An 11,641-nucleotide genomic window follows, 5' to 3' on the forward strand; every position below is an offset into this window, starting at 1 on the left:
GTTTGCAAACCTCGAGACTCATATCAATGTATACTGAATTCTGTTCTGTCCCTCCACCCTCTCTGCTCCTAAAAGCTCACAAACCATCCCCACATACAAGATTCTAGAATCCAACACAACCCAAGCAAAGAAAGGAAATTGAAAAACAACCTGCCAAGAATGACTCCCAATGGAGGACTAGGTGACCCGCTGCCCTCCCTGGCTTCCTGCCAGCAAACCGCCTTGCTTCTCTTTGCATTTTAATTCTGAGAGAATTAGGGAGTCTCTGTCATTGCCAACTAGAGCCTCTGGATACAATGGGAAAGCTGGGAGGGAGGGGACCAGCTCCTGGCAGAAGAGAGCCAGTCTCCTTCACTGGTTGAAATTGAATGTGTGGAGGGGGAGGGGAAGCCAGTTTATCTGTAACAAGTCATCCTTTCCCACCAACACCCCAACAGTGCTAATGCACAGATCCCCAAGTCACTGCATCAGTCACAATCAAGAGCTGTCTGTCAGCCCCTCCAAGCTCTATATGGTTCTATGCTTTATACTAAGTTGACCACAACTTGCCAGACCACCTCCTGTGGATGCTGGAATAACTGCTCCTTTTGTACATGTTCATCTGCCAAAAGTCTATACACTCCTAAAGCGAGCAATTTATGAAATGATTCAATGTTCAGGTAAACAAGGCAGCAAGCCCGATATCCTGAATGAGCATCTTACGTGCAGTGTCGTGAGGGCTGTTGAATACATCCACAGGGACCACTAGTCCAGAAACAGAGCAACTTGCTGCCCAGAATTCATAAAATCACTTCAAGAGCATCTCATAGATGGGCCCTGCAAAAGTGCAAATAGCCCAAGAGGAAAGGGAAACTAATGATTGGAAGTTGTACTCCAGGAAGCTTGAAGTTAGACTTCCTCATATGTTCAAGAGTTTCCCGGGGACTGGCAGGGCCCCTTCTCACTGCCAAGTTACAAAGTTGTGTGCTCACCTCCCCCAGCTTCCCTCCCGCCTATGCCCTCAGCCCTCTCCTCCTAGAACCAGGACAAAGCCCTCTGGCAGTGACTGGGAGGGAAACAGGAGGAGGGACAGAGGGATGGGGAAGGCTGCACAAAGGAATTCCTCACACCAAGCCCCCTGACCGCCAGCTCCCGAGAGTGAAGAAGCCGACCTCCTTTCCCACTCCCTGGCGCCCGTCTTCCCACCGTGACTGGGCTCCTGCCACAGAGCTTCTGCAGCCCTTCCAAGAGGACCCACACTTCTTCCTGTAGGTGGCAACAGTGACACCTGTTTGATCAGTGAAGTCGAGCCGTGGACTGCAAGAGGGAGGAGGCTGACCACTCGGAGAGGAGCTGGGAAGCAGAGCTGCGCGCTCCCTGGGTAAAAAAAGGTGTGAGGGCTCGGGAAGGCTGGGGGCAACCAGTGGGAGCCGGGAAGTGAGGACCTGCTCAACCCGGCGGGGATGGGGTCCAGTGGGTAAGGCAGCACCCTGTCAAATTCCCTGCTCCGGGTCTTTCAGACTGACCAGATCCTGATCCCATCTTCCAAGCAGCTCTGGAGGGAGGTAGACTCTGGGAATCTGGAGGCAGAAAGGAGTGTGTCCTGGTGCTCAGTTCCAGGACGGGAAGACACAAGGGCCTCCCTTTGGGTTGACTGCAATCAGGGAAATGGGCCCATAAAGTTAAGGTTTTCTGCTTCCCCGGGCCTCACCCCTCCAGTCCCTAGACAGACTCTCCTTTCGCAAGGGGAACTTAGAGTAAGGTGGCAGTTTCAAGAATAGACTCACCTTTCCTCCTTGCCGGACCCCCCACACTGTGTACCCCTTAAAACTCCTGGAGTGAATGAGGGGGCCCTGTCCCTTTGTACAGGACAGTTAGACAAGAGAGACAAAGACAGACAGGCAGATTAGCCAGGGGTTTCTTTACATTGTCAGTCATTTTGAAACCCATTTATACTGGCAGCCACTAGTGCACACACATGTACACATGCTGACACATCACACACAATCACACCCTGCTTTCATTGGTGATTCAGTAGTAGAATTCTCACCTGCTACAAACTGTACATCTTCTCATGTAGAATCCCAGTCACAAGCCCAGCCCAGTTTGTGGATCAGCTTAGTCTCGGCCATACTCAGAACCACGAGGTACAGGAATACCCGGCTGCAAGACAACTCCCCTGCCGCCGCCACCACCCTTACACACACGCACATGCACATGCAGGCATGCACACATGCACCTTTGCCCTGTGTGTATTACGCTTTGACTAAGGATAACTGAGAGGGCGGGGCCCCTGGGACGGGGAGGATGAGAGCTGGGTTTCTATTTGGGTTGGAGGGTGACTGCACATGATGACAGTGCAGGGAAGGACAAGGCTAGAGTGCAGGCACTGGGATTGTCTGGACTGTGCAGGCAGGAAAGGAGCTCCTTTAAAGCCTGAGTGTAAGGGATCCAGGCAACCAGCTCCCCTCCAGTCTTCCTCTTATTAGCAGTGCCCTCAACCCCTGGGAAGTGGACACAGAGAATCTTTCAGTCAGGGCTTTGTGGTTTGTACAATCTCCGTATCCATAGCAACCAGTCAACTTGCTGTGCCTCCCTTAGCCCAGGGTCAGAATGGAAACCTCTGCTTCAGGTTACTCCGGCTTCCTGGGGTGGAAGGCAGCACTGGGCTGCCTCAAGCTCAGTCAGGTCTGCCTTAACTCGCTGAACTGAGCTTGCCCCACCCTGGGGCAGTTTCTCCTAAATTACTCTGGGCAAGCAGTCCAACTCTAGATCTGGATGTCATTAAACAGAAAAGAGCTGGAGAGGCTGGGAACACATTATGCCTGAGAAAAGGCTGGACCACTGACTTCCCAGGTATCAAAAATCAGGGCCAATGGAAGATTCGGAAACAGTGCCTCTTTTCCAGGATTGGGGCCAGTCACCTCATCAAACCCAGGGCTCTGGGTCTGCCCTGTGACAACAAACCCTGTTGCTGAGTAGCAGCCCAGGCATGTGCCTACCTGCCCCAGGCTCCTCCGATACTTGGGAAGGGAGGCTGAGATCTGTCCTCTCTCAGTGTTCCCTGGTGGTCGTGTCCCTTCCCCAGGCCTTCATCATGGCCGAGTCTCCTGGCTGCTGCTCCATCTGGACCCGCTGTCTCCACTGCCTCTATAGCTGCCACTGGAAGAAATGTCCCAAGCAGAGGATGCAGACCAGCAAGGTAGAGTAGGGATGGGGCAGGCTTTGGGATAGAAGACAAAGGCTGCTTGGAGGGACTATGGAGACTGATTGTATGCGTAGGCAGCTGGGAGGAAGGGGTTCTGTCTCCCCAGGAAGAAAATCTCCCTCGAATACAGGAAGAGTAGCTCAGTGCAGGGCAGGAAGCTAAGCTGCCATCCCTGGGGCTTCTGATCATGAAATGGGGATCAGCTTCTCTCCTGCCGCTTCACAGTGCGACTGCGTCTGGTTTGGCCTGCTCTTCCTCACCTTCCTCTTGTCCCTGGGCTGGCTGTACATTGGGCTCGTCCTTCTCAATGATCTGCACAACTTCAATGAGTATGTCACATACCATCCACCCTGTTCTCCACAAACCCGCCAACCTCCTTCCTACCCCATGCTCAGCCCCTGCTATTAGTCATCCCCAGCTCTACATGGCCCCTGAAGCCCAGCATTCCCAACCTCCTTAGAAAATTCCCCCCAAGAAACCTCTCCAATCCCTGGAGACTTTGACCCTATGAAACATTTTCCCCTCACTCCCATCTAGTTATTTTCCTAGATCTAGCCACCTCAACTTCCAACTCCCTTCAGGTCACCTCCTCCCCTTGAACACCTTCCTTTACCCTCTACAGATTCCTGTTCCGCCACTGGGGACACTGGATGGACTGGTCCCTGGTAGTCCTGCTGGTCGTCTCTCTACTGGTCACATATGCATCTTTGCTATTGGTTGGTCCAGGGATATCTGGCCTAACTCCCACATAAGTCCTTCATTCCTGTTCAGGTCTACTGTCTTGTTCTCATCCTAGCCACTGAGGGGAGGACGATAATTTTTGAGTGGGAAGGAGATGCCAGCCTGCAAATCCCCACTCAGTGAACTTGCCTTCTCCTGGAGCCTCCTAAGTGCCCCCTCCCCTCTGTTCCCAGCTCCTGGGCCTGCTCCTCCAGCTCTGTGGACAGCCTCTACATCTCCATAGTCTCCACAAGGTACAATGAGGTGGCAGTGAGGGAAAGGGATGCCTGGTCCAACACTCTGGTGGCTATTCACTTGAGGACTTCACTTTTCTCTCCTTGGGGTCTGGACCAGGACCTGAAATCCAGCACGTATTTATTTACTGAGTGAAAGGATGGTGGATGTATTCAGGAAGGGGAAGAATCTTGTGTCAACAGAATGAGGAGGTAGCATAGGTAACCATGAGCCCAGGCTGACAAGGAAGGCCACATTCATCCGTCCCTTGCCCCAGGTGCTACTGCTCTTCATTCTGCTTGTGGTAACCATGGGCCTGGTGGGACTGGATATCCAATGGCGGCAGGAGTGGCATAGTTTACGACTATCACTGCAGGTGAGTGACTGATCTCCCATTGTCTAGGTGAGAGTCTTGGCCCATGGCCAATTCTGGAACATTACATTGCCCCTGGTCCTATGAGACTGCAGGGGAGGGAACATAGGAAGAAGACCCCTCCTTACCAGCTGTTATCCACAGGCCACAGCCCCGTTCCTTCACATTGGAGCAGTTGCTGGAATCACCTTCCTGGCCTGGCCTGTGGCTGATACCTTCTACCGTATCCACCCAAGAGGTGCCAACTTCAGCCCATGCGCATCCTCACTGGACACCAGTGTCTCCTCCTCCTCATTCAGTGTCTTATACCTGAGCTCTGCCCTCTGCCCCTAGAACTCCACCTCACTTTTTGCCTTTCCCCAAAGCCTGTCCTCCACTTTCTACAGGTCCCAAGATTCTACTACTGTTCCTATTTTTTGGAGTCACTCTGGTCATCTACCTGGTCCCCATATTCATCTCCTCCCCCTGCATCATGCAACTCAGAGACTTACCCCCCAAGCCTGGGCTGGTGGGACACCGAGGGGCCCCCATGGTAAGTGACAGGCAGAAGCCTGGGCAAGTAAGGGAGAATCTGCTCACTACATTCTCACCGACTGTCCTTTTCCAGCTGGCCCCTGAGAATACCCTGATGTCCCTGCGGAAGACAGCTGAATGTGGAGCTGCTGTGTTTGAGACAGATGTGATGGTCAGGTAATGGAGGGTGGGGCCCAGAGGGCTGCTGGGCGGAAGGACACAATGGAGGCACTCGGGAAAAGATGGCAGCTCCAGCGCTTGATCCCCTGACACTCATTGTGCCCTCAGCTCTGACGGAGTCCCCTTTCTCATGCATGACGAGCGACTGAGCAGGACTACCGATGTAGCCTCTGTGTTTCCAGAGCGAATCTCAGCTCACAGCAGTGACTTCTCCTGGGCTGAACTGCAGAGACTCAATGCTGGATCCTGGTTCCTAGAGGTGAGGGCGCCAGCTAAGAAGAGGCCACCACCTCGGTGGCACTCAGGGCAGAGTTCATTGCAGCAGTATGTACTTGCTGAACCCTGAGCTGGTCAGTAAGAGCAGTCTCCACCTGAGTGTCACTCCCACATAGTAAGGAGAGTGTGAGCAAGAGACAATTGGAATCAGAAATAGAGCAATAAAAATACTTCTGGGCAGATGGGAGTGAGGTCCACTGTTTCACAAAGCAAGAATGGGGAACTAGTTCTGCAGTGCTAGGATGGGACCCAGAGCCTGGACTAGGCAAGCACTTTACCACTGTCATACACGCCAAACCCTTGCTTGGGACATGGAGTTCTAGTTTGAGGTCAGAGCATGAGTAGTGCCCAGAAATACAAGCAGGTTTCTAGAGAACAAGAAAGTAGCTCAGTGGAACTGATAGATTCAATTCATGGGAGTGGTGGGAGGCCAGGGCTTGAGCTTAAAATTTTTGAAGGTTGAACATTGAATTGTTGAATTCAATCCTCCAGGCATTGAAAAATATTTAAAAGGTACTTTAGTTTTGCAGTACCTCTTTTCCTGATTGCAAAAGTAATATTTTTTCTAGTAAAAAAATCAGAAAAATAATTTATGAATTGGAATCTCCCATAATGCAACCATCTAAAATACACTGATAATATGTATATGTATTTTTTAAAAAAGATAGGATCACAACACAGATTTGAAATTTTCTTATTTTATAAATTTAAGTTTATATCTGATGGCATATCAGAGTAATTAAGAACCAAGAATGTCTACATTTGAACTTTGGCTTTAGTACTCTTTGGCTATGGTGACTCGGGCCAATGATCCCTAGCCAGTCTGTGGCTCAGTTTCCTCATTTGTATAGCAGGAATAATAACTGTAGTACTTCCTTTCTAGGACTCTCGGTCCTAGTTCATACATGCAAAGTATCCTACACATAGCAGATATTCACGGTTATCCAGGTTTATCTATGTCAGCACTTGAGGTCATTAGTTGATAATAAGGGAAGGCAGACAGAATGGCAGAGGATTGGAACAACCCCAAGGAGTAATGAGAGAAAAGGCCAATCAAGGGCAAGTGAAATGTTTGTCAAGTCACAGTAAGCAAAGCCAGGAAACACAACCCAAGTGTCCTCCATGCCGTGGCCTGACTGGGACAGTGTGCAGCCCCCAGTCCTAAAGGTGGAGGAGGCAGACAGTTATAAAACCGAATCAGAGTTTAGAGGGTGTGCAAAAGGTGGGAAGGAGTCTCTTGAGAGCACCTTGGAAAGTAATGCAAGCTGAGGCTGCACTACATAGATTGGGGATGCGGGTGCAACAAGAAAGGAGCCAAAGGACCAGGAGGAAGGCAGAGGCTCAAGGTCACAGAAGTCTCACTAGACTGAAGAGATGACGTATGGGAGAAAAGAAGTCACAAACCTGGGGGGGCAAGAAGCTGAGGCCAGAGGGTAAGATTTGATGAAAGAAAGCAGCAGTTTGGAGAAAGAAAGACCTTGGCTCAGAGCTGGGCAGAATCTGGGCACACTTGGTAAGATTGAGAACAGCTAGCTGGGTGTGATGGCAGACACCTTTAATCCCAGAACTTGGAAAGCAGAGGCAGGCAGCTCACTGTTGAGTTCAAAGCCACCATGCTTTACATAGCCACATAGCAAACCCCAGTCCAGCCAAGATTGCATAGTGAGACCCTGTCTCAAAATGAATGAATAAATAAATAACCAGTGGGAGAAAACCTAGAGGCTTCTTGTGATGTTGAAATAATTTCCCTGTCTTATAGAGGCAAACCTTCTGGGGGGCCAAAGAACTGTCAGGCTCTGATCGGAAGGAAGCTGAGAATCAGACAGTACCAGCATTAGAAGAACTGCTGAAGGAAGCAGCAGCCCTCAACCTCTCCATCATGTTTGACTTGCGCAGACCCCCAAGGAACCACACATACTATGGCACTTTTGTGAATCAGACATTGGAGGCTGTACTGAATGCAAGCGTGCCCCAAGCCATGGTGATGTTGTCTAGGGCTCCCAAAGTCCCCCTTTTGCCCCTCTTCCCACCCTGCCTTCCTTAGGTTGTGATGATTTCAAGGCTGCCTCCTGCCCTCACTCTCCTACCCCAGCTCGCATACCCCACTCTGTGGCCAAACACCTCTGCACCTGTCCCTGGCAACCCTAGGGCTTCCTCAGCTTCATACTCATCTTCTTTGGACCACAGGTTCTTTGGCTCCCGGATGAAGACCGTGCTATTGTGCAACAGCGGGCTCCCAGAATGCGCCAGATATATGGACAGCAGAGTCGCAACAGGAGTGAGAGGCCCCAGTTTCTCAACCTCCCCTACCAAGACCTGCCAGTGTTGGATATCAAGTGAGTGCCAGAGGCAAGGAATAAAGGGGACCCCAAAGTTGAGTGTCAGGAAAGAACCAATGCAGGGGGTGCCAAAGCTATTTATTCATTCGTTCCCACAATGGATACTTATTGGATGATTGCTATATATCATGTAGCGTTTGTTGTAGGCTTAAAGAAAAAATGTAAATAAGATGAGAAAGGTCATGGCTTTCATAGAATTTAGGAACTAGCAAAATATATAGATAAGAAATCACCTAAAATCCATTTATGTTGGGTAGTGATATTAATAAAACTGATACAATAGTGACTGGGGTAAGGGACCAAGGAAGTGACATTAGGAAGCACTGAGAAGGTGATGACCAAGCTGAGTGCCAGATGATTGCAAGGAGAGAATAAAGAGCAAGAAAATGGGAGGAGGAAGCTGGAGTGATAGACAGGGGGCATAAATGGATAGGGCTTTGGAGGACATGAGAAAGATTTTAGTCTTAGTCTACATCACAGAGATCTGTATACGAGGATAGACCCAGGGCAGAGAGTCTCAGACATGAGCTGGGCAAATTCCGGACCAGCCCTCGTTTCTCTCCCACATCTACAGGGCACTGCACCAGAATAATGTCTCAGTGAACCTATTTGTAGTGAATAAGCCCTGGCTCTTCTCCCTGCTCTGGTGTGCAGGGGTAGATTCAGTCACCACCAACGACTGCCAGCTGCTGCAGCAGATGCATTACCCCCTCTGGCTTATTGTAAGGGCTCGAGAACTGCCACTGTTTCTCATTTCCCACCTCTGGATCTCCTTAAACCTGTCCTCTTCCACACTTATTTACCCCCACATGCTACTCTTGGTGGCTCTGGCCACTGATGGGCCTTTTCCCTCCCATAGCCCCCTCAAATTTACTTAATGATATGGATCGTCACCAACTGTGTGTCCTTGGTGCTGCTCTTGTGTGCCTTCCTCCTCCGAGGGTGAGTGTTTGAGCCTTGGTCTCCCAGGTCATCACTTTCCCCAGGCCCCAGGTAAGAAGGCTGATTCTAACTCAGATGTGTTGCCCAGGATTGGGAGTTAGACCGGTCCGATTGATTTTTGAGCTTTTTTATAATTGACTTGACCCTGGGGAAAGCAGTTTGGAGTACCCCGGGTTTGGAAGTTGCTACAAGTCGGTGAACTGACAATAGAAAGACTTTCTCTCTACAGGAGATGTGCTGGGAGAAACAGAACTGGTAAGAATGTACCTTTTGCTTCTCATTGTCTCCTCCGAATTTCCCCTTGCATCGCTCCCTACGTGACCCACCTTTTCTCCACTTCCCTAGGCCTAGAAGCTGCAGTGCTGCTGACCAAGATCAACAACGTTGCCTTGGACTGAATGCTGAGCCCGTGCCCCCATCAGCTACAGTCCAAGGCATGCGTGCACTGGCCAAAGGAAAGGAAAGGAGCTGAAGTGGAATGTCCTGGAATAAAATGTTTGGAGGAGAGAGCATTGCTAACAGAAGTGTTTGAACTAAGAGGGCCCTCTATTCAAATGGCGGGCATGTTTCAAGCTGCCGTGGAATTTGCTGCCTTTGGTATTTTGACATGAATTAGTTGGAAAGACAGTGAGTGACAAGACGTTACTCCCAAAATGAGATTAAAATAAGGAATTGAGAGAGATTGCCAAGATAATACCTTGGGCCTGTGTGCACATGCACTTGGGTAGAAGACGCAGGGCGTGTCAGGGTGGGATAGCTCGGAAGAATGACTGAAGGAAATTTGGCAAAATGGTCTTTCCGGGAGAACTTTATGATGAGGAACACAATCCCCACTCCATGCCCTTTCTGTCCCCCCTCCCCCAATTTAGCTTCTTTCCTGCCTACAGGTTGGGAGCTAAGAAGCTCATTTAGCAATGCCTATGGTGGCTTTTTGTTGTGAGCAGTGAATGGTTCCTGTATCTTGTTTGTTAATCTGTCATTCAATGGATTTTTAATTGTCATTTGGTCACAGTCTAATCATTTCAGCGATGGGGCTGGAAGGATGTGCATTCCATCTGAAACTGAACACAAAATGACATTGAGAGGTCATCATCACGGGGAGAATTGTGGGCAGGAGGTGGAAGGACTAACTCCACCCGCCTCCCAGCAGGCTGAAGAGTAGCGGCTGTGGCCTCTGTCCAGGTGGCCCAGGCGCTTTGTGCAGGGTTGCGTTCTAGCTCCACCTCGTGGTCACTTGTCCCAAGAGGGCTGGATCCCTGGCCACTGTGACGTACTCGATGAATGCCACCAGCTTTCCTTGCGTGTTCGGGGACTTGTGTCCTTGACTTCAGACTCTGAGGGCAAGGTCTGATTTCCACTTTCCCCCTATCCCCCCCCCCCTTTTTTTTAATTCTCCGGGATTCACACACGGTCTGGTTCTAGCTAATTCCTTGAGGAGCAAATTCCTCAATATGTTGCTGCTTGTAAGGCCAGAAGCCGAGGTGGCCAGTGCAGAGTCCACCTGGCCGTGGTGAGTCAGATAAAAAAGGATCAGGAAGCTAACGCAAAAACTAGAACAAGTAGGGCTCTGTCAGGCTGACCCTGCCATCCTCCATTACACTGCCATTCGTCCTTGCCGGGCCTCCATTCAAAGGCCAGTCAAATTAAGATTTTGGTTTGGATCGGAAAAGGTCCTCGATTCCTTCTCCCCTACCAGATCAGGACCTGGAGCAGCACTAGCTTCTTGGGCAAAGACCCCTACCTCCTCCGTTCCCCACCCTTTGGTTACCGGCGGCCATGGGAACTACAATTCCCAGTATGCCTCTGGGCACTTACTGTCTTCTGTAGATGGAGGCGAGTTTGAATATGCGGTGGCGCGCGCGCGCGACACACACACACACTCACACACACACACACACACACACACACACACACACTTTCTTTCTTTCCTCGCCGCCCCACTCACTCTCATAGTCCTCCATGCCGACACACCTGGCCCAGGCAGGAGTGACAGGCAGGTTTGGTTGTGGAGACAGCAATGCAGACCCGAGGGGAAGGTTCATGTTGCCTAAAACTGAGCAGATCACACTGCATTTCAAACCGCATTCCCTTCTCTTTCCTTCCTCCCGATCCGACTCCTCAGTCTAGCCGACTACCGACCTCTGCTCTTGGAGTCCCTGCGTATTGTCACCCTTGGGCGTATACTTGCTTCCCAACTCATTTTTCCCCAGCCTTTGTCAGTTGCCCAGCTTCTTTCTTCCCTTCCCTTCCTCCCCTCCCCTTCTCTCCCCTCCCTCCCCTTCTCTCCTCTCCTCTCCCTCCTGTCCCCTCCCCTCTCCTCCTCTTCCCTCCCTTCCTCTCCTCCCCTCCCCTCCTGACTCCATACCATCAACCTCCAGCCTCACAGCTCTAACCTCACAACTCTCCAGCTCTCAGCTGCCATCCTCTAACCTCAGTGTCCAGATTCCCAGAGTGCCAGCACCAACTCTGACAGTGTTCCTAGTTCCTAGCTTTGCACACTGAGTTCTGAGCCAGTCACTGCAAACTCTTCTTCCTAGGAGAGCCAGACAGTTGTAGGTACCTCTATGAAGCCCGGGGTTGGAGACTAAGACTGACCAAAATTTGAGGGCCGAAGATCAGGGGGAGCTGCTCATGGGGTTTTGAGTGCAATTGCTCGTTATTTTTAGCTGCTGACTCACAGCTCCTGGCATCTGGGTTTGGGGCTAGCAGGCTGGGTTAGGGGCCTATTAATAGAGTCAAGGCACAGCCCCGACCCAGTTCAATTTGGAAACATGGGGAGCAAGGAGCCTCCCCCTGCTACCCTGCTTTGTGAAGCTGCAGTGGATAGAGGTAATGACTGGGACAAATGTTCCCTGGCTGCCAGGTACCTCAACCTAG

At 50.8% G+C, this 11,641-nt stretch overlaps 1 protein-coding gene across 4 annotated transcripts; it reads left to right on the top strand.

Moving 5' to 3' along the window:
• The first annotated feature begins 1,038 nt into the window (after positions 1–1,038).
• Gdpd2 (glycerophosphodiester phosphodiesterase domain containing 2) lies at positions 1,039–9,765 on the top strand. Of its 4 annotated transcripts, none has more exons than XM_040744245.1 (16): positions 1,040–1,360; positions 3,068–3,181; positions 3,413–3,516; positions 3,810–3,903; positions 4,102–4,161; positions 4,419–4,517; positions 4,659–4,752; positions 4,901–5,046; positions 5,122–5,204; positions 5,316–5,466; positions 7,243–7,464; positions 7,671–7,819; positions 8,397–8,544; positions 8,682–8,764; positions 8,994–9,019; positions 9,110–9,765. In XM_040744245.1, the coding sequence occupies exons 2-16, from the start codon at positions 3,077–3,079 to the stop codon at positions 9,160–9,162; spliced, it is 1,617 nt and encodes a 538-aa protein (XP_040600179.1). In that variant the 5' UTR covers positions 1,040–1,360; positions 3,068–3,076; the 3' UTR covers positions 9,163–9,765. The 4 variants fall into 4 exon arrangements, with proteins under 4 accessions (XP_040600181.1, XP_040600179.1, XP_040600178.1 ...); XM_040744244.1 differs by having other exon boundaries at positions 1,041–1,370; XM_040744246.1 differs by lacking the exon at positions 1,040–1,360 and adding an exon at positions 2,616–2,835.
• The last annotated feature ends 1,876 nt before the right edge of the window (positions 9,766–11,641 follow it).

The sequence above is a fragment of the Mesocricetus auratus genome, unplaced genomic scaffold, assembly GCF_017639785.1.
Source record: "Mesocricetus auratus isolate SY011 unplaced genomic scaffold, BCM_Maur_2.0 Super-Scaffold_100003, whole genome shotgun sequence".
In the NCBI taxonomy this organism is placed as follows: Eukaryota; Metazoa; Chordata; class Mammalia; order Rodentia; family Cricetidae; genus Mesocricetus; species Mesocricetus auratus.

Bases quoted from the DNA above. Each gene is read 5' to 3' on its own strand.
- Gdpd2 (XM_040744245.1), top strand. From the start codon at position 3,077: ATGGCCGAGTCTCCTGGCTGCTGCTCCATCTGGACCCGCTGTCTCCAC. The intron at 7,465-7,670 runs GTGATGTTGTCT...TTTGGACCACAG, and splicing joins CAAGCGTGCCCCAAGCCATG to GTTCTTTGGCTCCCGGATGA. The intron at 8,545-8,681 runs GTAAGGGCTCGA...TCCCTCCCATAG, and splicing joins ATTACCCCCTCTGGCTTATT to CCCCCTCAAATTTACTTAAT.